At 46.1% G+C, this 23,410-nt stretch overlaps 1 protein-coding gene across 1 annotated transcript in view; it reads left to right on the top strand.

Annotated features, from left to right (window-relative positions):
* LOC107114840 (IQ and AAA domain-containing protein 1-like) overlaps positions 1 to 23,410 on the top strand; it is a gene marked incomplete at its 3' end in the record, with an annotated part of 190,785 nt that overhangs the window by 134,245 nt on the left and 33,130 nt on the right. The window contains exons 9-10 of the mRNA XM_015416438.1: positions 6,984 to 7,068; positions 21,975 to 22,121. Of these exons, the coding sequence (XP_015271924.1) occupies positions 6,984 to 7,068; positions 21,975 to 22,121 (232 nt within the window). The remainder of the gene's footprint in view (positions 1 to 6,983; positions 7,069 to 21,974; positions 22,122 to 23,410) is intronic.

Genomic DNA, 23,410 nt, shown 5'->3' with positions numbered 1-23,410 from the left:
CAATAATTGCAAATATCTTGAGAGTGGTTTTGACCACCTGGGGCCTGGCAGTATGCCTAAAAGTGGCCCTGGCCCCTCCCATGGAAAGTAGCTTGGTGTGGCCAATCCCTGTGATCGCGGCTGCTAACATTGAAACTCCCTATTGTTTAGCCTTATGATCTACGCTCTTGAATTCTTCGTCATGGCCATTAAACATGCAAGTAGCACTGGTTAATCATTTAGTCAAGGATTCGCCTTGCCACCCCGAGGCATGCATGTGGAAATACTTACGAATGTTGGGGGCAGATTGATCAAGGAAAACACTTGCTGTTATGGTGGCATTACCATCAGCCTCAGGATCCATTCCTCCATGAACGTGGATAGCCTTTTAAAGCCTAATAAAATAGAGGGATGTTCCTGCAACGCTTGACAAACTAATCGATCCCCCTGGCTAAGCAATTGGATAAGTCCTTAAAATGCTGAAACAAATTTTATTACAATATAAAAAGTATAAAAATACAGACCAGTTTTATGTATGCACAGGTCTATGAAGAAAAAGTTCAAAAAACCCTGTGTGGCTTTTTATACAAAGCTTATTTATTTATTTATACTTTCAATTTGTACCCCGCTCACCCCCGAAGGGCTCTGAGCGGCTTACACGGTGCATGGTGCAGAGACCAATGCAGAAACCCTAACTATGGCCACAGTACGTCTGGGGTGGGGGGAGCCCTACCAGGTACCCAGACGTGGGGTGGGGGGAGCCCTACCAGTCTTATATAAGACTTCATATACAGGTCTCTTACAACCAATCACTACACAGATTTCACAGCATTACTTTATTTGGAAGACCTGCATACTTTTTAAAGCTATTGTGGCAGAAACTGATTGGCCAATACTTGCCGCAGTATCGAGCATACACAAAGCTTACATGAGTAACTGACTGCTCTGCTGGGACTTAATGGCCCCGCTGCTGGTGTATTAGGCTCTAACCTAAGTTTCCCACCCCAAGGTACATGGAAAGGGAATCATTTTGGGAGTACTTATAGGGGACATTAGAGAAGAGTGGGAAAGGAAGAGTTGAGGCAGAAGGAGATTTGGTGTGAATCCCGTCACATAAATCTTTCAAGTGCAATCAGAGTCGGACACCATCCTGCTATGTAAATGACTCTGCCAAATGCCTGTTTGATCCTTATTTTATTTATTTATTTATATATTTAATTTATAGCCCGCCCTCCCCGCCGAAGCGGGCTCAGGCCGGCTTACAGTCAGGCACCAGCCAACATGTAAAACATTTAAAACCATTTAAAACATTCTACAAAAATACAATATAAGGTGCTCCAGATGTTCCAATTGATCTTCTATCAAGATGACGTATGCTGCTGCTCTACCGACTCAGTGTCATTTGCTCCGCGTAGTGCCGATGTTCTTTCTTCCAGGGCCAGGTGATGATGGTGCAGTAGTGGCGGCTCCTACTCAAATGCCTGGCGGAAGAGCTCCGTCTTGCAGGCCCTGCAGAACTGCCCTAGGTCCCACAGGGCCCGGATCTCCCCCGGGAGCTCATTCCACCAGGTAGGAGCCGCCACCGAAAAAGCCCTGGCCCTGGTAGCGGCCAGCCTGGCCTCCTTTGGGCCTGGCAGAAGAGGATCATGGGAGTTTGTCCTGTCCTGTTGTCTATACAAGTTGTAACCTTAGATGTTTTAATCAGTCTGAACAAAGAATCTCTCTGTGTATCACTACTCTTAGTTTTAATAAAGCTTTTCTATAAAAGACTATGAGATGACGAGTTGATTGAACCAGGAGCCTGACAGCTCCCATGTCATTATAAGACAGTTATTGGAACCAGCCAAGGATTCCCTGAGAGCAATTGGCAGCAATCTGGGGAATTTCTAGTTTTTCAGTGGGTTGTATTGTGTAGTCACCGCATTGTTTAACATTCAGAATCAGCACCTAATTTCTTCAACAACAGTGCAGTGGAGTACTGGTTTCACAAACATCTCCTTCTGTTACTATACATAATTTGAAGTTTATTTTCAACACAAGGTTCAACCAGATGCCTAGTCCTGGATGTTGACAGAATCTTTCTTCTAACTTTGGGAATCAGCGCTGAGACACAGGCAGCACTTTTGTTTTTGTCACACTGGGCAGATATGGAGAAGAGGCAGTGGCGTTGCATGTGACCTCATGGCCAAGCACAAGCCTTTTTCTACTATAGGAGGATAGAGCCCTTGCAACTCTTCCTTCCGCTTCAGTGGTGTTTGGCCTGCAGCCCTGAGGTTTGTGGCACCTCCCACCACAAAAGAACCATTCGCAGAAAGCTCCCTTTGAGATCCATACATTTATGAGGTTTGGGGCCAACACAGCCTCGGCAAACCTAAATATACCAGGTCTAACGAACTCATTATCTCTGGCAACTTCACTGAGTGCAGGACTGGTGGTGGTGGAAAGTGCCATCAAGCCACAGCCAACTTATGGCGACCTTATAGGGTTTTCAAGGCAAGAGACCTTCAGAGGTGGTTCGCCGTTGCCTGCCTCTGCGTCATGACCCTGGTCTCCCTTGATGGTCTGCCATCCAAGCACATAATCTAGATTTAGATTTATTAATACGGTCAAAGACCAGCATAAATCATATACATAAAAGAATATACGTATAATTAAAAATATAATTTAAATTTGATAAAAGATATCACAGATTTAAATAAACATTATATTAAATTTAAGAACCACTACTTAAAATAACTTTACGGATTTTGCTAGCGCCCGCAAAAAACCTTGTGCAAGAACCTGTGATTTGTGGATTCACACCGGTAATCTGCTTAGCTTCCGAGATCTGACAAGATCGGGCTGTCCTGGGCTATCCAGGTCAGAGCGCAAGACTAGCTGTCGACAATTTCCACATGGTGTTTTTTGCTGCGTCTCAGGTTCCTAGCTGATACAGGTTTTCCCCATTCTTCAGAGTTTTGTTAGATTTTTCTTCTTTCTTTTTCTCAGACCACCTTTGCACCTTACTTTTTACCAGGAACGGAGCCAAAGCAGTTTTTCTTTTCTTTGAAAGATTTGCATTGCTTTGTAAGGTTCCACCTACTCCCCCGCCATTCTCTATTTTGGTTTTGTGGTGCTGGTATTTTCTCTGGCACCACTCTCGAATCCCTCCTCCTTGTTTAAAGAAGATGTCCAGCACTCGCTCGGGCAGGCACAGGCCCCCTACACTGGCTGCTGAGCTCAGTGTCCTTCTCCCAGCAACAGCTATAGCATCAGGTGACCACCAACCCTGTGCCGTACGTGTCAGATATGGAATATAGATTCCATATCTAATACTCTTTTCTAATGGATTATGTTCTATGAAATGCTGCATTAAATGCTTATATGTCTGCCACTAGGTGTGCAGGACCAAGAGAAACAGCTATTTTACAATTGCAGCTGTCTCCGGAACTCTCTGTGTGTTTAGCCTGAAATTTCTTAATCTCTGTTGAGAGACGGAGAATGCTCGTGAGCACATCGGAGAAAGTGTCTGTATGAAAAGCCGGTCTGTCTTCCGCTGTTTCTGGGACCCACGTCCCTGGTCGTTATGGTGCTTTGTTACTCCTTCCGTCTTTCATTGCCTGGAGCCCCTTCAAACCCTACCTCCTAGTTATGCTTCTCAGGCAGCCTTCTCCTGGGGGTACCCTCGCCTAAGATTGTTTGCTTGGCAACAGTTTAGACCATGCGCTTTCTGTCTGGTAGGTCCATTCCGCTGGAAAGGCCTACTAGGGTAGGTGTGACAGATGCCTTCTCTTGCTGCATTCAGAAAGGCGTTTATTCCGGAGGGCTTTTCGTGTTTGGGCAGATTTAACTGCATTTTTAACAGGGTGTATGGGCGCAGCTTCCCTTCTCCTGGAGGAAGGAGGGCTCCTTTGTGCCCTATGCCAATCCTTTCCCCATGAAGCAGGAGTCCGGGATCACGCAAAACGGGGTTCAAGAGTAGTTTGATTCTAGCCCTGACATGGATAGCCCAGGCAAGCCCGATCTCGTCAAATCTCGGAAGCTAAGCAGGGTCGACTCTGGCAGCTACTGGGATGGGAGACCTTCTTGAAATACCAGATGTGGAAGGTGGGGGCAGGCTCCTGAATATCCTACAGGCCCCCATAGGGCTGCCAAATGCCCCTGGGGGGCGGAATTCCCCCTGGTTTCGAGCCCCGATTCCCGCTCCCGCGGAATAGGGGCCCGGGGGGAACCCCATCCCCGCATCCGCGTCAACCGGAAGTGACGTCGGACGCTGGGGGCGGAGCCACGCCATTTGAGGGGAAAACAAAGAGTTTTCCCTCACTTCCGGGTGACGCGGACGCGAAGAGGACGCCGGCCGGGAGCCCCCCGCTCCCAGCCAATTTCGATTTGGCAACCCTAGACCCCCAGTAGGAGTCAGTCACCAGAGGTCCCCATAACGTCCAGGTGCGTGGGCACACACACACACACACACACTCACACATGCACATATAACAAAAAAGAAAAACACACCAGTAGGTTGATTCTACTATGAAGTAGGTTTTGAGCCTGTTTGCCGGGTTCAAATGCAGTGGAGATCAGCATGTCAGGTTTTCCTGTACACAAACTCAGCTGGCATACATATGTTTAAAAACTGACTAATTACATTAATACCAAGGCACAGTGCGACAGAGCATGACGACAATGTGCAGCGCCTCAAACCACTGCCTGATGTTGGACCATCTTTCCCCCACAGAGGATATGGCAGATTAATAACGGTCACAGCTGAAATTGCTGAGGAGCTGACTTGAGGGCAATCCAAGGCTGCAGTGAGTCATTCGTTATGCTTGTTTTGAACATCACATTTCTCTCTAATGTGGCCTAAATATGAGGCAAGCCAAATCATCGGCAATTCAGTTTTAGTTCCAATAACAATTTGTCAAGTGGATGCCTAAAAGACACCCAAATGTACAACAAAATGATTCAAGAATAGCCAGGCCCAACATTTTAATATTTTAATTAAATTAAAAAAAAACCTGGACCTGGATGCTGTTACTGCCTCTTCTTAGCGAACAATGCCTCTGTACGCAGAATCCCCCCCCCGGGGGGGCAGGCTAATTTTTAAAAAAATGAAATCAAGGGTTTTGTTTTTTTTTTACAAAAGGATAGTTGCTTTTTATCCAGTTGTCAAGTGTTAAAAATTGAAACAAGAGGAAAAAAGAAACGAAGGCTGCAGTCACACACACTAAACAATCCAGTTTCAATCCACTTTGAATGCGCTTTCCAACTGGATTTTGCCAGTTCACACAGTAAAATCCAGTTGGAAAGTGCACTGAAAGTGGATTATTTAGTGTGTGTGCCACATCCCAAGTGAGGTGTTTTCACCATCGTACGGAGATTTCTCATGATCCTGCCTGCTTTCCAGTACAGAATATTTGTGGGCAAGCAGCCAGTATGGGAAGATGGGATGTGTTCCAAAAAGTAGGGAAACAGAGAAGGAAACACACACACCCTTTTTTAAGGGACTAAGGAGCACAGGAGTCAGATCTGTAAATAAGGAGATCACTGAATTAGGCTGCGGTCACACACACTAAATAGTCCACTTTCAATCCACTTCCAGTCCACTTTCCAACTGGATTTTACGTGTGTGATGTGTGAACTGGCAAAATCTGGTGGGAAGGTGCCTTGAAAGTGGATTATTTAGTGTGTGTGATTGCAGATTCTGAAAGTTTGAATGTGATTTCAGGATTATGGATTTATATGTTAAATATCATTTCACTTTTCGTGATTTCAGCTTTCCCTTTAAGTATAGCATTTGGGATGTTGTCATTGGGGTTTAGTATGGTAACGTTTACTGTTGATCGTTTATTTGTCACTTGTAACGTGGCCCGCAGTTTGCAAGACTTGAGCAAGGCTGTTTGCAATAGAACATTTTGGTGGACTTTAATTCATAGGGTCACCATAAGCTGGAAGTGACTTGATGGTCCTTTGGATGTCAAATATCATCTGGCCCCTCCTGTTACCTCTCTGTTACCATCTATATTATGTAGGGCAGCCAAGTGGGGGTGGGGGTGGGTAAACCCCCGCTTTGGAGGCCCAATTTCCGCCGCCGCGGAATCGGCCCCCGGGGGGAACTCCGCCCCCCGAAGCGCAGCGTGGCTGCGTCACCAGAGGTGACGCAACCACGTCAATCACATTGGGGGCATAGCCCCGATCGTCGGAGGGAAAACTTTATGGTTTTCCCTCTGATGATCGGGGCCACACCTTCAACGTGGTTGATGTCGCACGTCACTTCCGGTGATGTGCTGGTGGCACGCGCGCGCAAAGCGTGCACATGCATGCATTTTCAGACGGCTCCCGGAGCCTGGCGAGGCTCTCCTGCCGGTAAGCAAAATAGACTTGGCAACCCTAATATTATGGTCTTGGTCTTCAATTTTTGAGGACACAGAATGATAGCCACCTTGGTCTACCCAAGGTAGAATATCCATAATCTGGAATTTTTCAGATCCAGCCCTTCTATTTTTATTGTCTAACACCAGGGCACAGCTGAAATAGCTGTGATGTAGTTTGTTCGCCATCCTCTAAGGGTTAAGTTTATAGTTTTTATCTGATTGTATTGTTTTAGCCCAATGTTGTAAACTGCCCTGAGCCTGCTTGCCGGAAGGGTGGGATACAAATTGAATTTAAAGAATTAATTAATTAACAAACAAACAAACTGCAGCAGCTTTCTCTGGGGGTGTCACCAGATTTCATGAGCACACTGTTTTGATTGGGAGACCCCAGTTTTTGCTCTTGATTCTTCATGTATGGGTCGCAAAATGGCAACCTGGAAGACCCAACCATGAAAAAGGAGTGAAACAATATGAAAACAAAAAGAAATGGGCCTGTTTGTCCCTGGCTAAGTCTCCTCCCCACCTCATGCTTATTGCAACTGTCAACAATGCTGCTGATTTGCCACTGATTTTTTAAAAATACTTTGAATTGCTAAATGAAAACGAGACACTGTAATTGCCTGTTTTTAAAATTGACCTTTTGCTTCCATGCAGACATCTTACGGGAAAGTTTCCTGACTACCCTGACGAACAACAAGGAGGTTCAACGGCTATTTTCTCTGAAAAAACTCCAGAGGAGGTATATTCCATTTGAATCATAACAACAGAAGGTCAAACAAGGGCTGAGGTCAGACTGGCAGTTTGAAGCGCGAGGGAGTCGTGGCAAAAAGACCCGGAACAACTTATTCCGGGTATTCCCGGTCACACTGCACTGACTGATGCGGGAGCATACTGGGGAGGAGGCGCAAGGGAGCATTCACACTGTTGGCCCACCCCTGGTGGAGGCGCGGCTGTAAGTGGCTTTTTCTCACTCCGGTGACATGTGCCTATGCGCATAGGTGCATAGGCGCGCAATTATCAATGCGGCTTGTTCACATAGCTTTTAGCGTTCACACTTCCAGGAAGCGGGATGGATGCGCTCTCCAGGGTTTGCTACCACTTTCACCTGGTATCTTTTAAATTCGGGAAGGAAGCATTACAAGACAAGTTGAGTCCGGCTGGGGAACGCCTGACAGATGTGCCTGTGTGAACGGCCCCTTTAATCCGTTTGTAAAATGTTTCTGAAACATGCCTATATCGGGCCAAACTGCCAGTCTGAACTTGGCCAATGTGTGTGTTTTTAAGTTGTAAAAATTATAGGTCATTTAGGCAAGGAAGCTGTTTTCACCACTTGACCACTCGAAACAAATTCAGTGTCACTTGAAGCTTATGGCTAATAAATTAAACTCAAACTTATTTATTTATTTATTTATTTATTTGGTTAGATTTACTAGGCCGCCCTTCCCTACAAGCAGGGCTCAGGGTGGCTTACTACAAAATAGTATACAAGTCTCAATTTAGAACTCAGTTAAGACAAACCAATAAATACCAATAGATAAAAACAGCATTCATACAATATATAAGATGGCGGAAGGAATTCCAGCTCCCCGGCTTCCCTGGAGGGAGGGATTATGGGGGATGGGGAATTATATGAGAGTGCCAAAGAACACCCTGTTGCTGTCCTCAAATGAAGGCCCGATGAAACACCTCTGCCCTGCATGCCCTGCGGAAAGGTAACAGCGCCTGCTGGGCACGGATGTCTTCCGGCAGAGGCATTCCACCAGGCGGGGGCCAGGGCTGAGAAAGCCCTGGCCCTGGTTGAGGACAGTAATATTAATATTATAATAATCAGTTCTTCGTATGTCAGAGAAATGTGAACATCTGAACTGAATTTATGCAGTGTTACTCGAGGTGCTTAAAAAAAAAGTAGATTGTGAAATGCTTTTCATGCTGTCCCGATTTTCAGTTCTTTGGGTTTTGAAAGAACGTATTACAGTGCTATTGAATTTTACCATTTGGCAGGAGAATCCCTGAAAGTTCATACATCATTGGATGCTAATAAAACTTTACAGAATATGCACACATCCTGTCACAGATGCCTCCTCTCCATCTGGCTGCTGCTTCCTACCATTACTCCACCCCCAACATTCCTACAGGAGGACCTGCTCTTTGGTCTTCCACAGATATTTGCGAGAATCGGCTGGCTTGTTGGTTTTTTCCTGTTGGTAGCATGTTCTTTTGTCCTTCCTTTAGACTCTTTAACCTCCTCTGAATCCCATGGCCCACAGTTCCCTTGGTTCAGTTACATTTGATCTATCAGTAAGGCTATGGTAAGAGTTTCCAAACAGCCAGTTTTTCTTCCACTATTGCAAATGATGAAAAGCTCCCAGACGGCATTGTCTTTATATATTTGTTTTAACTTCAATTATCGTCCGTCTGTCTCATCGAAACTCAAGGCAGATTACAGAATGATAGAACTCTGTAAAAATGCCAATATAATAATACAATATACAATATAATAAGACTGAGTTACAGAAACCGAGAAGAATGAAATTAAAGACATTTTTAATACAATCAATGAATGTCAAAGTATGGGTGTGGAGACAAGGGGGGAGAAATTGCCTAAGGTTTTTCACAGATAGTCAAAACTAGTCCAGGCCAGTTTGGCTGGGGATCCTGGAGGTTTTATGTCATCTTCTGGGCATGAAACGGGTCACCAGGGGTGTGGGGGGGAGGTATTAGTGAATTTCCTGCATTGTGCACAGGGTTGAACTAGATGGCCCTAGAGGTCCCTTCCAACTCTGTGATTCTACATCCCTCTTCTGTTACGGGAACTCCCCTTTATAAAAGGTGCCCTGCTTCACAATTCTGTTGCACCATTTTCAGTCTGTTCGCCACTGTATTACACCAGCTCTCCATTTCTTCTTTAATATCTTTTAACTCTTGACCTTCTGTTGGCTATATATCATCCGGATTCTTCTGGGGACATGTCCTTCAGCTCAGATACTCCTGGGCAATTCAGTGGCCTCACCAACTTTCCATCTCTGCTGCTCCGTGAGCCACTACCCTGACCAATTGCTCCTTACTGTACCTGTATAGAGACACCATGGACCACACCACTCTCCAGCTCTGCCCTTTTTCTTTCCCATGAGTCACACTTGCCTGCCCATCGCCTAGGAGAAAAGTGCTCGCTAAGCAGTAGCCAGTTAACAAGGAACCCCCGAGGGGATTTGGGACCCCTAGGCCTCACCAACTTTCCATCTCTGCTGCTCCGTGAGCCACTACTCTGACCCATTGCTCCTTACTTCCCCTTCCTCTATCCAGTGGGTTCCAAGCTGCTGTTTGTGGTCTTCTGTACATGTATAGAGACACCACTGACCACACCACTCTCCAGCTCTGCCCTTTTTCTTTCCCATGAGTCACACTTGCCTGCCCATCGCCTAGGAGAAAAGTGCTCGCTAAGCAGTAGCCAGTTAACAAGGAATGGTTGCAAGCACTTGCAGCTTGGCCACATCTGAAAAACATCGCTTAGAGAGCACCTTGAGACCGCTTAGAAGATTAAACAGCAGGGTACTCATGTTTCCCAACATTAAGCAGAGGAAAATACTACTGCTGCTTTGATTGAATGAATGAGGCTGAAGGCAGAGTGTGGAGTTGTTCAGCCCACACAATCCAGGCACAAACGCGCCCCAAGCAGAAACGTAAACTGTATACAGGCAGACAAATGCAGCAAGGCTGATCAAATGCATGTCATGTGCACATAAAGGCACATGCAGGCTTTGGTACCATTGAGAGGTCTTGTTTTGTGGGTGTAGGATACTGTGGCTGTGATCACACTAAATAATGCACTTTCAATGCACTTTGCAACTGGATTTTGCCAGTTCACACAGGCTGGTTCTGTATCTGGCATTTGCTCCACGTTTTCTCAACACTGAGGAAAAGGTGCAGCTCAAAGCCACATTCACATACCCCGGGCCAATGCCACACACACTGCAAAGTCACCCCTGAACAGCCATAAAACTATGCAGAAGGTACCATTATACCTGATGATCAAAGAAAGTGAAAGCAGCATGCAATGCAGAGGGGAATTCCTGTTCCAACGTAGGTTTTGTAAAACAACAAAGGGAAAAGCCAGTGCGGAATCACCTGCAGTAAAATCCAGTTGAAAAGTGCATCGAAAGTGGATTGAAAGCGGATTATTTAGTGTGTGTGATAGCAGCCTGAGTCACAGCAGCAAAACTAGCCCGAGATCAAGCAGGACATTAAGCAAAAATCAAACAATTTGTAACAAAGCACCTCCGAGCATAAGCAGAGTGCTTTTCTCTGTCTTGGGACTGTAGTGTTTGTGTATACTTTATGAATAGTTGTCAATGGTGTTGGGCCCCAACATAGCGGCCAAAAAAGTTTTTAGAATTTTCCTAAAATTTAATCCATTTTCTTTTACTGTTGAAAAAGATCAGCCTTCCCCCCCCCCACAGGACATAATTAAGAGGCGGGGTCTGCAGCGTAATGGCACGTCTCCCCCATAAATTAAAGCTGAGGACCTCCCTATGTAGAAATTAATCAATAATGCCCCCCAGCAGACAACATTCTGTTCCGCCCTAACAACCATCCATTCCACAACACTCCCTTTCTTTTTATCAGTGCGCTCTCCTTGCCTACACTCCCCACCCCTCACATTTTCTGCCAAGACTTCACCAGGAGTCTGTTTTTAATACTGAGACGGAGCAGGTTGTCTCTAAAACACTTGCTTAGACAGTGTTTCCAACTATCGGGATCAAGCCCACAATCACTTTCCTGTACAAGAAGAAATGACTCCCTTCCCTCTCTCTTCTGCACACATGAAAGCTATATTTTTTAAAAAAATCTGCAGGGCTTTTAATTTCACCATAATGCGTTGTCAGTGAACCATGTGTGTGCAGGAGTGAAAAAGAGAGCACGCGGGAGAGTAAGGGAAGCTGCTTTCCTTAACTCCTGCCCTCTGGATGCTAGCCAAGAATTTTTAAAAAATCTAACTTGTGCTGAACACCAACACCTTTGGCAGGAAGGTTCAGGGGAGGCAAAGTAAAACATGCATTTAAAACAGTACACTTGATGCTAGATCCTTTGTCTTGGTGAAAACAATTTGTCAGTTGCGTTTTTTTAGTTAACATCATAGCTAAACGTAATGCTAAGACAATTAGCCATCCTCAGTCCCCTCACAGAGTCCACTCAGTTTAGCACCTTGGTTTATTGAGGAGTTTTTGGGGGTGTGTGTGTGTGAAGAGGGCTGGTAGACAATTGGAGTGGAAGAAGAAGACCCAAGAGGAAGCCCAGCGTCGTCAGCCCTTTCTTGGGAGTTTGCAGTTGTCCATGTTTCTGCTCTGATCCCATCCCGCATGGAGGATGGGAACAGGCTGCCAAGGAAGAACATCCAGAAGCACCTTCGGGTGATGTAAAATGCTGCAGCAGTAGGGTTGCGAACTCCAGCTTGGGAGCTTCCTGGAGATTTGGGAGCGGTACCAGGGAAGGGCACTGCTTGGGAAGAGGGAGGGACGTGATGCCGTAAAACGTGCCCTCCCAAAGCTGTTATTTCCTCCATGGGTAACTGATATCTGTCGTCTGGAGATTGGTTGAGATGCTGGGAGAACTTCAGGCTCCACCTGGCGGTTGGCAACCCCATGCGGGACGGACCAAAGGAAATACGACTTTACACAACGAGTGATTAAACTGGAATTTGCCGCTAGAGGTGTACTGATGGCATAGACAGCTGTACAAGGGGATTAAGATAGACGATAAAAGGCCAACTTGGCAGTGGATGCTACCTGGGCCTTCATCGCCAAGGAGGCATCCAAGAGCACTCCCAAGCTCCTAAACTCCGATGCTGGTACCAAGGGCACCCCATCGAAGGTCAGGAGTGGGATCCCTAACCCCAGACCGCTCCGGCCCCGGCACAGGACCTCCGTCTTCATCCAATTCAATTTCAGTTGGTTCAGCCGGAGCCACCCAGCCACAGCCTGTAACGCCAGGTCTAGGGGTGCGGTCACACGGTCCTTTTGATCGGGGTTCGCCGCTGTTCCCTCGCGCATTTAAATTTCCCGTTCACGTGTGCTAATCTGCTTCCCGTGCTGAAGCAGGCTTACTCCCGCAATTGTTCCGGATTTTCCTGCCCCCTGGAAAATCAAGTATTTTCCTGGCACTTGCGCTTTGAATGCGCGATTTCGCACATCTGGACAGCCATCTTTCGCAATGATCGCGATTAGGGCCCTCTGACCGCTCTTTGTACGATTTTTTTTTTAAGCTTCCAGTTTGAGCGCTTGAGTAAACATGTGCTTAATAAATCCATTATTAAACGTTATTTTATGTTCATTTCTCTGTTTAAAGATAATATGAATTTGTTGTAAAAAAACAGAAGACCCTTCCCCAGGAACTGTCAGAGGTTACAGCACCCTGGTGGCAGGAATGAGAGGTGGGGGCTCCGGCAGCCTGAACGGGGGCCGGCAAGGAGGATGGCAGAGACGGTGGGGCTGAGCCTTTTTTCATGGGGCAATGGTGGCGGCAGCAGCAGTGGCACCACCCCCCACAGCGGCGGCACGAGCAGCAGCCGCCCGAGCCTGCCTTGTGGCCAGCAGGATTGCCTGGAGGGACTCAGCGCGGTGGAGGCTCTGCCACAGCCCCGACGAGCCGAGCTGAGTGCAGTAGCCTCTCGGCCAGTCTTCCTTTTCCCACCCCTCCGGGGCTGGTCAGGCAGGCGGCTTGCTGGAGCTGTCAAGGACAATTTAGCCAAGGCATCAATACGGGTAATGCAAAAAAGGACAGCCAGAGGAAGACGGCTGATTTTCCTTAGGAGCTGGCAGGCAAGCGGGTGGTGGAAGAGAGGGGCTGGCTGCATCTAATCAGCCCAACCCGAAGAAAAATGTTCCCGATTAAATTAAAGCGGGAACAAAGCGCTATTACCTTGCCGGTGTGACCACAGCTGATATCTCCCGGTTTAGAGTCAGACTGGCCGCCCAACAACAGATAGAGCTGGGTGTCATCCGCATACTGGTGACGACCCAGCCCATGCCTCTGGGCAATCTGGGCAAAGGGGCGCATATAAATATTAAATAACACCGGGGAGAGAACAGCAGGTTGCCTTTGAGACAGCTGCTTTCGTAGCGCCACCCTTTGTCCTCAATCTTGTAGGAAAGAGGAGAACCACTGTAAGTCAGCCCCCTGACTCCCAGCATCAGTGAGGCAGTGGATCAGTAACTGGTGGTCGACCGTGTCGAACGCCACCAACAGGTCTATCAACAGCAGTACTGCCGATCTGCCCTGATCCAGATGCCTTCAGAGGTCATCTGTGAGAGCAACCAATGCTGTATCAGTACCTTGACCTGGATGAGAGCCAGACTGGAATGGGTCCAATATGTTAGCGTCATCCAGAAAACTCTCAATCATCTTGCCCAAGTAGGGCAAGTTAGAGACCGGACGATAGTTTGCCAATTCAGCCAGGTCCAAGAATGTTTTTTTTTTTTAAAGAGAGGGCGCCAGAGAAGATTCCCTCAGAGAAGGACTTGTTGACGATCTCCCCTAGGGGACATCGTAACCCATCACGGCTAGCTTTAATAAGCCACGATGGGCACGGATCAAGGCAGCAAGTGGTGGGGCGTACAGTTGTGAGTATTCTGTCAACTTCCTCTAGGCTGGAAAAATTGGAAAATGGTGGGAGTACTGAAAAAAAAATCCACTGAAATATTTTATCTTTTAGAATGAGTGAAATACATTTAAAGACAAGGTGGGATGCTGTAGACATATACAACTCTTAAATGCAGGATGCATTTCTGCACCTAGAAGGATACCAAATCTTCCTGAGGGGAGCATGCAGGGCTATCATTGCTTCTCAACCATTGTGTGCTTCTGTTGTCCTTCTAACCTGATGTGGCTTATCTTTTCCCCTCTACCTTACACCACTGTGACACATTTACCCACAGACTGAGTAAAAAGTAGCTTCTTGCTCTACCTTGCAGGAGGGAGGGGGGGAAGTAGCTTCTTGCCCTACCTTGCAGGAGGGAGAAGGTGACAGGTCAGAAACTGCACCAAAGCCTCAGAGGAGAATGTTTTTTTTTTTTAAAGAGAGGGCGCCAGAGAAGATTCCCTCAGAGAAGGACTTGTTGACGATCTCCCCTAGGGGACATCGTAACCCATCACGGCTAGCTTTAATAAGCCACGATGGGCACGGATCAAGGCAGCAAGTGGTGGGGCGTACGGTGCAGCAGCTTGCAGTTTTCTCTCGAGTATTGAATATATTTGCAGTTTTGTTTGTAGAAAACTAAGGCACGTAACTTTTAAATTACATCAATATGTCAAATATTGCAATTTTATGTGCTAAGTAAGTTATAAATGGTGCATTTTATGTTAAAGCCATAAAATTAATTTTGGTTTGATAGGCCGGTAAGTATTGCATATATTTCCATATTCCCCCAAATTTCTGTCCCCCCCCCCCAAAAAAAAACACAGAAAAAAATTGTTTCAAAATTTCTGGAAATTTTATATCTCCAGTATATCTCCATCATCTGAGCCAAATGAAAATGGAAGAAAGCACTTCTTGCAGCTGGCATTAACTTGCTTCTCCGCCAATAGTGCTGGGTCCAGTATAAACCCTAGACTCTGAACTAAGTTGGCGAGTGTCAGCGGGACACCGTCCAAAGTGGGAAGCACAATGTCCCCCAAGACCTCAGCCTTCCCAACCAGCATCACTTGTCAGGATTCAGTCTCAACTTCTTCATCCTTAGCCACTTAAACACAGCAGGCAGGCAGTGACATCAGGCCCAATATTGACCTGGTTCATGTACCAAAGAAGCAGAACCAAGAATAAAGGGACCCCAAAACCCTTGGAGCTTGTCCCGGGGCTATTCTAGAGAGAGAGTCTGGTTCAAACAGTAGATATAAGAAATATGTAGTTGTGTATTTTAGACCCAGGTGTGAGGAGTGTCCAAGAATGATCCAGCCAACAACAGAACAGAAGATATGGTTTATTGTTACAGTACCTGTGCAGTTCCATGTGGGTGTTGCACACAAGCAAGCTGACTGCAGAGAGACTTAGAAAGCTCTTAAAGAACAGATGGGCTCAGTTCCCCCTCCACACGCTCCAGTTTCCCACCCTTCCCACAGTTCTCTCTCTGCCTCCACTGAGAAAGGTTGTCTTCAACTTAGCCCCGTCTTTTTTTTTTTCCTGTGAAGAAAAAAGTTTGATTTTTTTTTCCGCCTGTACTTGGGTGTTCTGTTTTGCAGTTTTCTTTTCTTTCTTCTTTTTTGTCAAGTAACAAAGAAGGCAAGTTCTTCATTTGCTGAAACCATTATATATTAAAGAAAAGATAAAGGGGTGTGAGAGACCAGAGCTTTTGGACTTCAAAAATGGCCCATAAAAGCCCTCTTTTGAAAATGTACTCGCTGTGGCATTAAAATCCCCCACTCCAACAACCATCTGCTTCACTTTTTTTTTTTTGCCTTGGAGAGGAACATGATGTTTCCAGATGCTCTGTCTGCAAACAATTTACTCCTGAGGCAAGGCATGACAGGGCTTCCCGTCTTAAGGATGCCTTGTGGGGAAAAGCCCTCTCGAGCTCACGTTCCGAAGGCCAGATTAGTCCTAACCCTTTGAAAACTTCTGACGGGTAGGCATCTCATGGATCCATAAACATCAAACCCGACATCGATTCCAATTTAGACTATGCCTTCTACTCCAAGCCCTGCGGCCTCAAGGCGCTGTGCTTTGGAGCCTCCTCCAAAGAAGGCTAAACATAAACATAAGCATCATGAGAAGTTTGCAACATCTTCCTTCGCCAGGATCCACTCAGATCCATCTCACCTACAGTCCCAAGAATCATTCTTGGACTGACTGGCACTTGAACCTGTGAAAGAAGTGGTATTGATTCCAAAGATGTCTTCCCTGATGAACCTCTGTCCTCTTTTGATTTGTTCCATGTCCGAAGGTGAACTCAAACTTCACCCTGTGATCCTGATTCTGGATCTGTTTTCTACCTGTCCTTCTCAGCCAGACCATTCAAAACGTTCAACTTACAGCGCACCCAGCCGCCAATCTCCCTCGGGTCTATAACAGCATATGCACATTGGAGGCGAGTCAGTTTTTGTCCCATGAGAATCCAGATGTTTTCTGAAAGGTTTCTCAAGCCAGTTTCCTCCTAATATTCCCCCCCTTCCCCAATGGAGCTTCTCTTTAGTATCAGCCACACGAGGAGTAAATTGTTCAGACCTTTGGCCGCCTGTCCTTTCTGCTTGCTCACCATTAAAGCAGTTTTCTTACTGGCAATAACTTCTACCATTCAATTCAATGAGTTGCACAACCCCACCTTTTCTGAAGATTTTTTACTCTAGGGCTGTTGTTTGTTTTACATAAACCTTCTCAACAATTGTTGTCTAGGACCTTTTCTCCCTCTTATGTCAGTCAGTACGTTGCATTGCTAGTTCTCTTTCCCCATCCAGTGGATGAAAAAGAACATGCTCTCCATGCCTTCAGTGTACACAGGTCTCAGCTCTTCTTTCTGGATCAAGTCTCTGAGGAAAGACTGCAACCTTTTTGTATCTTTTGGAGACCCTAAAACAGGCCAAAATCTTTCCTTCCAGTTCATTTCCTGGTGGATTATCTCCTGCATCCATCTTTGCATACAACTGGCTGGAGCTGACTGTCCACTGGTGCTCAGATAGGGATCCCAAGTCCCCCCAGGGGCGGGGAACCCCCCCGCCAGAGGTCTGTTCCCTGGCGCCGCCGGATTGGGCCCCGGGGGAACTCCTCCCCGACGTGCGCGTCACCCGGAAGTGACGCGGGCATGCCGGGCACGCTGGGGGCGGGGCCACGGCCAGCGTGCCCCGGCGTCATAACGTCACTTCCACCCGGGAGTCCCCCGCCGCCAAGGTAAGTTCCACTTGGCGACCCTATGCTCAGAGCCCATTCTCCTTGAACTCAAGTAGCTTCGGCTGCCGTCCACTGTGTACTCTCCATCGATGCAGTTTGTAAATTGAAAGGGATGATCTGATCTTTATTCGACCAGAGCTCATACCCCCTTTCCTTTACCTGGCAGGTCAGCTTGCCATTCTCTCATGTGGGACTGCACAGGTACCACGATGATGAAAACAGAGTTGTCCTTAACTGTAACTTTTGTTCATCGAGTGGTCCTCTCTGCAGTCATGCATCCCTCCCTCTGGCCCCGCTGTGAGCTCTTTTATGTTTATGCATCTTTGCAAATTCTATCCTGTGGCTGCCTTGAGAAACAGAGGGAAGTGAATGTTAGTTGCCTAATGCTTATATCTTATCTTTATTCGACCAGAGCTCATACCCCCTTTCCTTTACCTGGCAGGTCAGCTTGCCATTCTCTCATGTGGGACTGCACAGGTACCACGATGATGAAAACAGAGTTGTCCTTAACTGTAACTTTTGTTCATCAGGTGGTCATCTCTCCAGTCATGCATCCCTCCCTCTGGTCCCGCTGTGAGCTCTTTTATGTTTATGCGTCTTTGCAAATTCTATCCTGTAGCTGCCTTGAGAAACAGAGGGAAGCGAATGTTAGTTGCCTAATGCTTATATCTTAGGTTCGAAACTAAGTTTTTATTGTTTCAATTTAAAAATAATAATAATAATAACTTTGTAAAGAAACCGCCCTAGTGTGAAATCATCAACATGCAAAAGGGGAAGGCTGAATCTGTACATAAGAAACATTGTGCCTCATGTCAAAGTATGTTTCCAAGCCAGGGGTCATTTCCTGCAGGAGCGCACAGGAGCGGAGCTCCGGCAGTAAAGAGCTCAGGGGGCGGGCACATGCAAGAAGCCCCGCCCCCTGCTCCCAGCAGCCCTGGGCCACGAGGAGCAAGAAGCAGCCAGGTAAGTTGCAGTGGGTGTTGCCTTCTGACACACATCTGGTGATGTCAGGGGGTGTGGCATATGCAAATAAGTTATGCTAATGAGTTATGCTAATGAGCACCTGCACCTCTTTTTCTAAGAAATGACCCCTGTTCCAAGCTATGGACGGCCATTTTCATATTGGTTATCTGCCCCAAGTTCGATAATTGCGAGAAGCAGGTATTTTTTTGGCTCCTTCCGCACAGCATCGTGGTGGTACATTCATTCACTTCCAGCGATTTCCGCAGATTTTCTCCAATCTTTCTCAAACCTGGGTTGCTCCAAAGTTTTGGAAAAGATTGCAGTAAGGCCTGGATGGCTTCCATGTGGTTGGGGAAATTTGGATTTCCCCACCCATATGTCAGCCATGTTCCCTAACCCTCTCCCTGCAGCAGCCATTTTCTTCCCCCTCCCTCCGAGGGGCTTTTTATTAATCTTTTCTTTAAAATGGCCCTAGAACATCATCATATCAATATAACGTTATACCTGTATTTCTTTCCAGTTTTCATTTTTTTAAAATCTCTAGCGCCTTCCATTGCCTTTCCCCATATATATATTGGCAATAGAAGAGGCTGGATACTTCCTTTTTAAAACATGAAAGCTGGGAATTCAGAGAACCTGGTACACATATTGGTATAATGTAGGGTTACCCGATTTGAAAAGCAAAAAAAGTGGCTATATTTCCCGACTGACTGCTTCAAACAAGTCATCACTATGGCAAATCTAATTTTAAATACCCCCTACTATTTAAGCTGCGATAATTGCTACCAACTAGGAATATTCCTAACCTTCCAACCCAAAAAGAGGACGTTTTCATCAGGATTTTTTAAAAAAAAGATCCCAAAAGGACGGACACCAAAAAAAGAGGACACGTCCTCTAAAAAGAAGACATCTGGTAACCCTATATAATATTATGTTGATATAATGACATTCTGGGGCCACTGCTGGGGAGTCACGGCAGGGAAACTGCAGGGAATCCTGCCATGTGGAAGCCTCATTACTGCTGCACTTTATCTGCAGCTGCACTGCAATGAAAGCCATGCAGGCCCATTCACATGTGGAAACCACTAATGTTTTAATACTGTGAAGCGGCCACTGCTGGGGAGTCACGGCAGGGCAACTGCAGGGAATCCTGACATGTGGAAGCCTCATTACTGCTGCACTTTATCTGCAGCTGCACTGCAATGAAAGCCATGCAGGCCCATTCACATGTGGAAACCACTAATGTTTTAATACTGTGAAGCTGCTACAGGGCTATTTTTGGGCAGGAACGCACAGGAATGGAGTTCCAGCTGGCTCCCAAGTTGGCCACGCCCAGCAGGAACTCATTAGCATAATAGGCCACACCCAACAGCAGAAACTCATTAGGATTGGCTACATTAGGGGTTTGTGGCCTAACATGCGAAGGAGTTCCTGCTACAAAAAAGTCCAGGGTTTTGACAACAAACAAGGTAAACAGAATAACAAGCAAAAGGTGGGTGTGGCTGGATAACCACACTTCTGGTAACATGGGGGTGCGGCCTAATGCGCTAATGAGCTGTGCTGTCAGGGGTGTGGCGAAGGAGTTCCTGCTACAAAAAAGTCCAGGGTTTTGACAACAAACAAGGTAAACAGAATAACAAGCAAAAGGTGGGTGTGGCTGGATAACCACACTTCTGGTAACATGGGGGTGCGGCCTAATGCGCTAATGAGCTGTGCTGTCAGGGGTGTGGCCTAATATGCTAATTAGTTTCTGCTGTTGGGTGTGGCCTATTATGCTAATGAGTTCCTTCATAGGGAAAGTGTTCCAACCCTTTTATCATTCGAGTTGCCCTTTTCTGCACTTTTTCCAAAGCTATAATATCCTTTTTAAGGTGTGGTGCCCAGAACTGCACACAGTATTCCAAATGAGGTCTCACCATTGATTTATATAGGGGCATTATTATATTGGCTGATCTGTTTTCAATACCCTTCCTAATAATCCCCAGCATAGCATTGGCCTTCTTTATTGCAGTCACACACTGTCTCGACATTTTCAGTGAGTTATCCACTACAACTCCAAGATCTCTCTCTTGCTCAGTCTCTGCCAGTTCAGACCCCATCAATGTGTATTTATATTTAGGATTTTTGGCTCCAATGTGCATCACCTTGCACTTGGTCACATTGAACCCCATTTGCCATGTTGACGCCCACTCGCCCATCTTTGACAGATCCCTTTGGAGTGCCTCACAATCCTCACTGGTTTTCACCACCCTGAACAACTTTGTATCATCTGCAAATTTAGCCACTTCACTGCTTACTCCCATCTCCAAATCATTAATGAACAAGTTAAAAAGCAGTGGACCAAGTACTGATCCCTGCGGTACCCCACTGCTTACCACCCTCCACTGAGAAAATTGCCCACCTACACTCACTCTCTGTTTTCTATGAACTAGCCAGTTTTTGATCCATAAAAGGACTTGTCCTTCTATCCCATGATTTTTGAGCTTACTTATGAGCCTTTGATGAGGAACTTTATCAAAAGCTTTCTGGAAGTCAAGGTAAATAATATCTATTGGATCCCCCTTGTCCACATGTTTGTTCACCCCCTCAAAGAACACTAATAGGTTAGTGAGACAAGATCTTCCCTTACAGAACCCATGTTGAGTCTGCCTCAATAGGTTTTGTTCATCTATGTGCCTACTAATTCTTTCCTTAATAATGGTTTCCACCAATTTACCCGGTATCGACGTCAGACTGACTGGCCTGTAATTTCCCGGATCTCCTCTGGAACCCTTTTTAAAGATGGGAGTGACATTAGCTACCTTCCAATCCTCAGGAATGGAGGCAGATTGTGCAATTGCCCATCCATAAATGCTTCTCTCCATTTTTTTTGTTTTTGTTTTTGTTCATATTGTGGACTGGTGTGTTCTTCCTTCCTTCCCCTCCCCTTCCATTAATTTATGTCTTTTGTGGGTAGGTTTTGTCACTTCATGCTGTTTTGTTTCTTCATAACCCCCCCCCCCGCCGCTTTTCCCCAGTCTCTTTCTGTATGTGTTCAATGACAGTTCAGTCTTTGAATAATTTTATAATAATGGGAACTAAACATGTGCAATATTTCCATTTAGCATCCTTTTGTATTATTAAATGGGCATAAAAACACTTTTGTGTATTGTCATATAAAGTCTGTTGATCGTGAGCTGGATGTTGTTTTCCTTAGGATTTTTTGGAATCTCCACCAGCCATTTTGTTAGTTGGCATTTAAGGAGGATGCAAGCTGCCGTGTTTCAAATAATTCTTTTTCAAAGCCAATAGGCTACAGTGGGACCCAATCTCAGTAGTAGCACATACAGAAGCCAGTTTATTCAATCACAAAGGATCATGGGTCCTCATTGGTGCAGTGGTTAAGAGAAGCGGACTCTAATCTGGAGAACCAGGTTTGATTCCCCACTCCTCCACATGAAGCCAGCTGGGTGACCTTGGGTCAGTCACAGTTCTCTTAGAACTGTTCTCTCAAGAGCAGTTCTCTCAAAGCTCAGCCCCACCTACCACACAGGGTATCTGTTGTGGGAAGAGGGAGGTGAGGTGATTGTAAGCCACTCTGAGACTCTGATAAATCCAACTCTTCTTCTCTCTAGTTCTAGTGTTGTATATTTATACTTTTAAAAATTATTTTATAATTTTAAATGATATTTTTAGTTGTTCCAGTGTTTTAATGTTTCCATTTTCACCTCCTTGGGGACCCTGATCAGGTGGAAAGGCATCAAAAAAAATGTTTTAAATAAATACAAATTAAATGAAATATTTCAAAAAACTTTTTTTCCCCCTACCAGGTTGCGGCTGAGCTAGCTGCTAAAGAAGCAGAAGAACAGAAGAAGAAAGGACGGAAAAAAGGGAAAAAAGATAAAAAAGAGAAAGGAAAAAAGAAAACAAAAGGAAAAGAAAAGGACCTTGAAAAGAAAACAAAGAAGAAAGATGAGGTAAGAGATTCTGACATGTAACTTAAAAAAAATATTCAGGAGGGTCTCTGAAGCCACTAGAAAACCCCTTCTCCCCCACTGGCCCCACCCACTTGCTCTTCTCTCCACTCACCTGCCAATCTTCCTGCTAACCCACCCAGTTTCCCCACCATCCCTCCTGCTTATCCGCTTGCCTCCGCCATGCCAGCCCCTCCACACACACCTTTTCTAGTTCCTGCTTTTTTCTACCCCACCCCACTGGCTCTGGCTCCCGCCTTTTCTCTCCCCACCCTTTCCATCTCCCTCATTCCCCCACTCCACCACTGCAAGCCTCCTCTTCCCTATCTACTGCCTTCATCTGTGCCTTCCCTCCTGCCTTGCTAGTTCTGGCTCTGCTTTCTACTTTGCCCACTGCCCTCTCTTGTCCTATCCCCCACTGCCACTGTTTCCTTTGCCCTTTGCCTACTCTCCTTTCTCTTCAAGCCCTCTCAGTGTCTCCTTTCCTCTTTTGTCTTCTGCTTGCTCCTACTTCCCTCCTGTGCTCCTCTCCTGATGATGGCCCTGGTTGTCAGGCACCATTTTGTGTTGCTCCAACAGTTTGTTGCAGTTACCATTGTGGGGTTTCCCTTGGGTTTGCAGAAATCTGTGCCCTGGCCAGTGGCCAGGGCTAGCTTGTGCAGATTTTTTGATTCATACAGAGGAGCTACACATGCCTAGTAGACAAAAGTTTGCTAGATCTGAATGAGACACGCTTTGCACCACAACTTTGAATTATGTTTGGGCATGAGTAGGGATGGGCACAAACTGGCTGACCAAAGTTTGTCATGAATTCTCCTGTTTGGGGTTTGCAAACCAGAGTTCGTGAGCTAAAGAACCAGGATGAACTACCATGTGTTTTGGTGCAATTCGTGGTGGTTCATGATGGTTTACTCCTGCCTTGTGCTCTTCAGGAGAAACAGCTGAGCAGCTGGGAGCTCCCCCTCCCCATTGATCTAGCTTTTCGTGGCAGCAGAAAGCAGGGTTGAAATGGCTCAGAGCCATTTCAACCATCGCTGCTTTCCGCTCCCTGCAGCTATCCACTAAGAGCAGAAAGGTTGAAATGACTCTGCTTTCTGCTCCCCGGGAAAAGCCATGGGGAGCAGAAAGGAGTGTTTAAATGGTAAGGGGAGAAGTGCCTTCCCAGGTGGTTCAGCCACAAACCACAAATCAAACTGCGTTTTCTCAGTTCATGCTCATCCCTAGGCATGATAGAAAACTTTTGATTTTGAACTCTATACCTTAATGACAGCATTTTGTACAAATACAAAAAA

This window comes from Gekko japonicus, unplaced genomic scaffold, assembly GCF_001447785.1.
Source record: "Gekko japonicus isolate JY-2015 unplaced genomic scaffold, Gekko_japonicus_V1.1 scaffold1944, whole genome shotgun sequence".
NCBI classification, from domain to species: domain Eukaryota; kingdom Metazoa; phylum Chordata; class Lepidosauria; order Squamata; family Gekkonidae; genus Gekko; species Gekko japonicus.
This window is presented reverse-complemented; position numbering and strand designations above follow the sequence as displayed.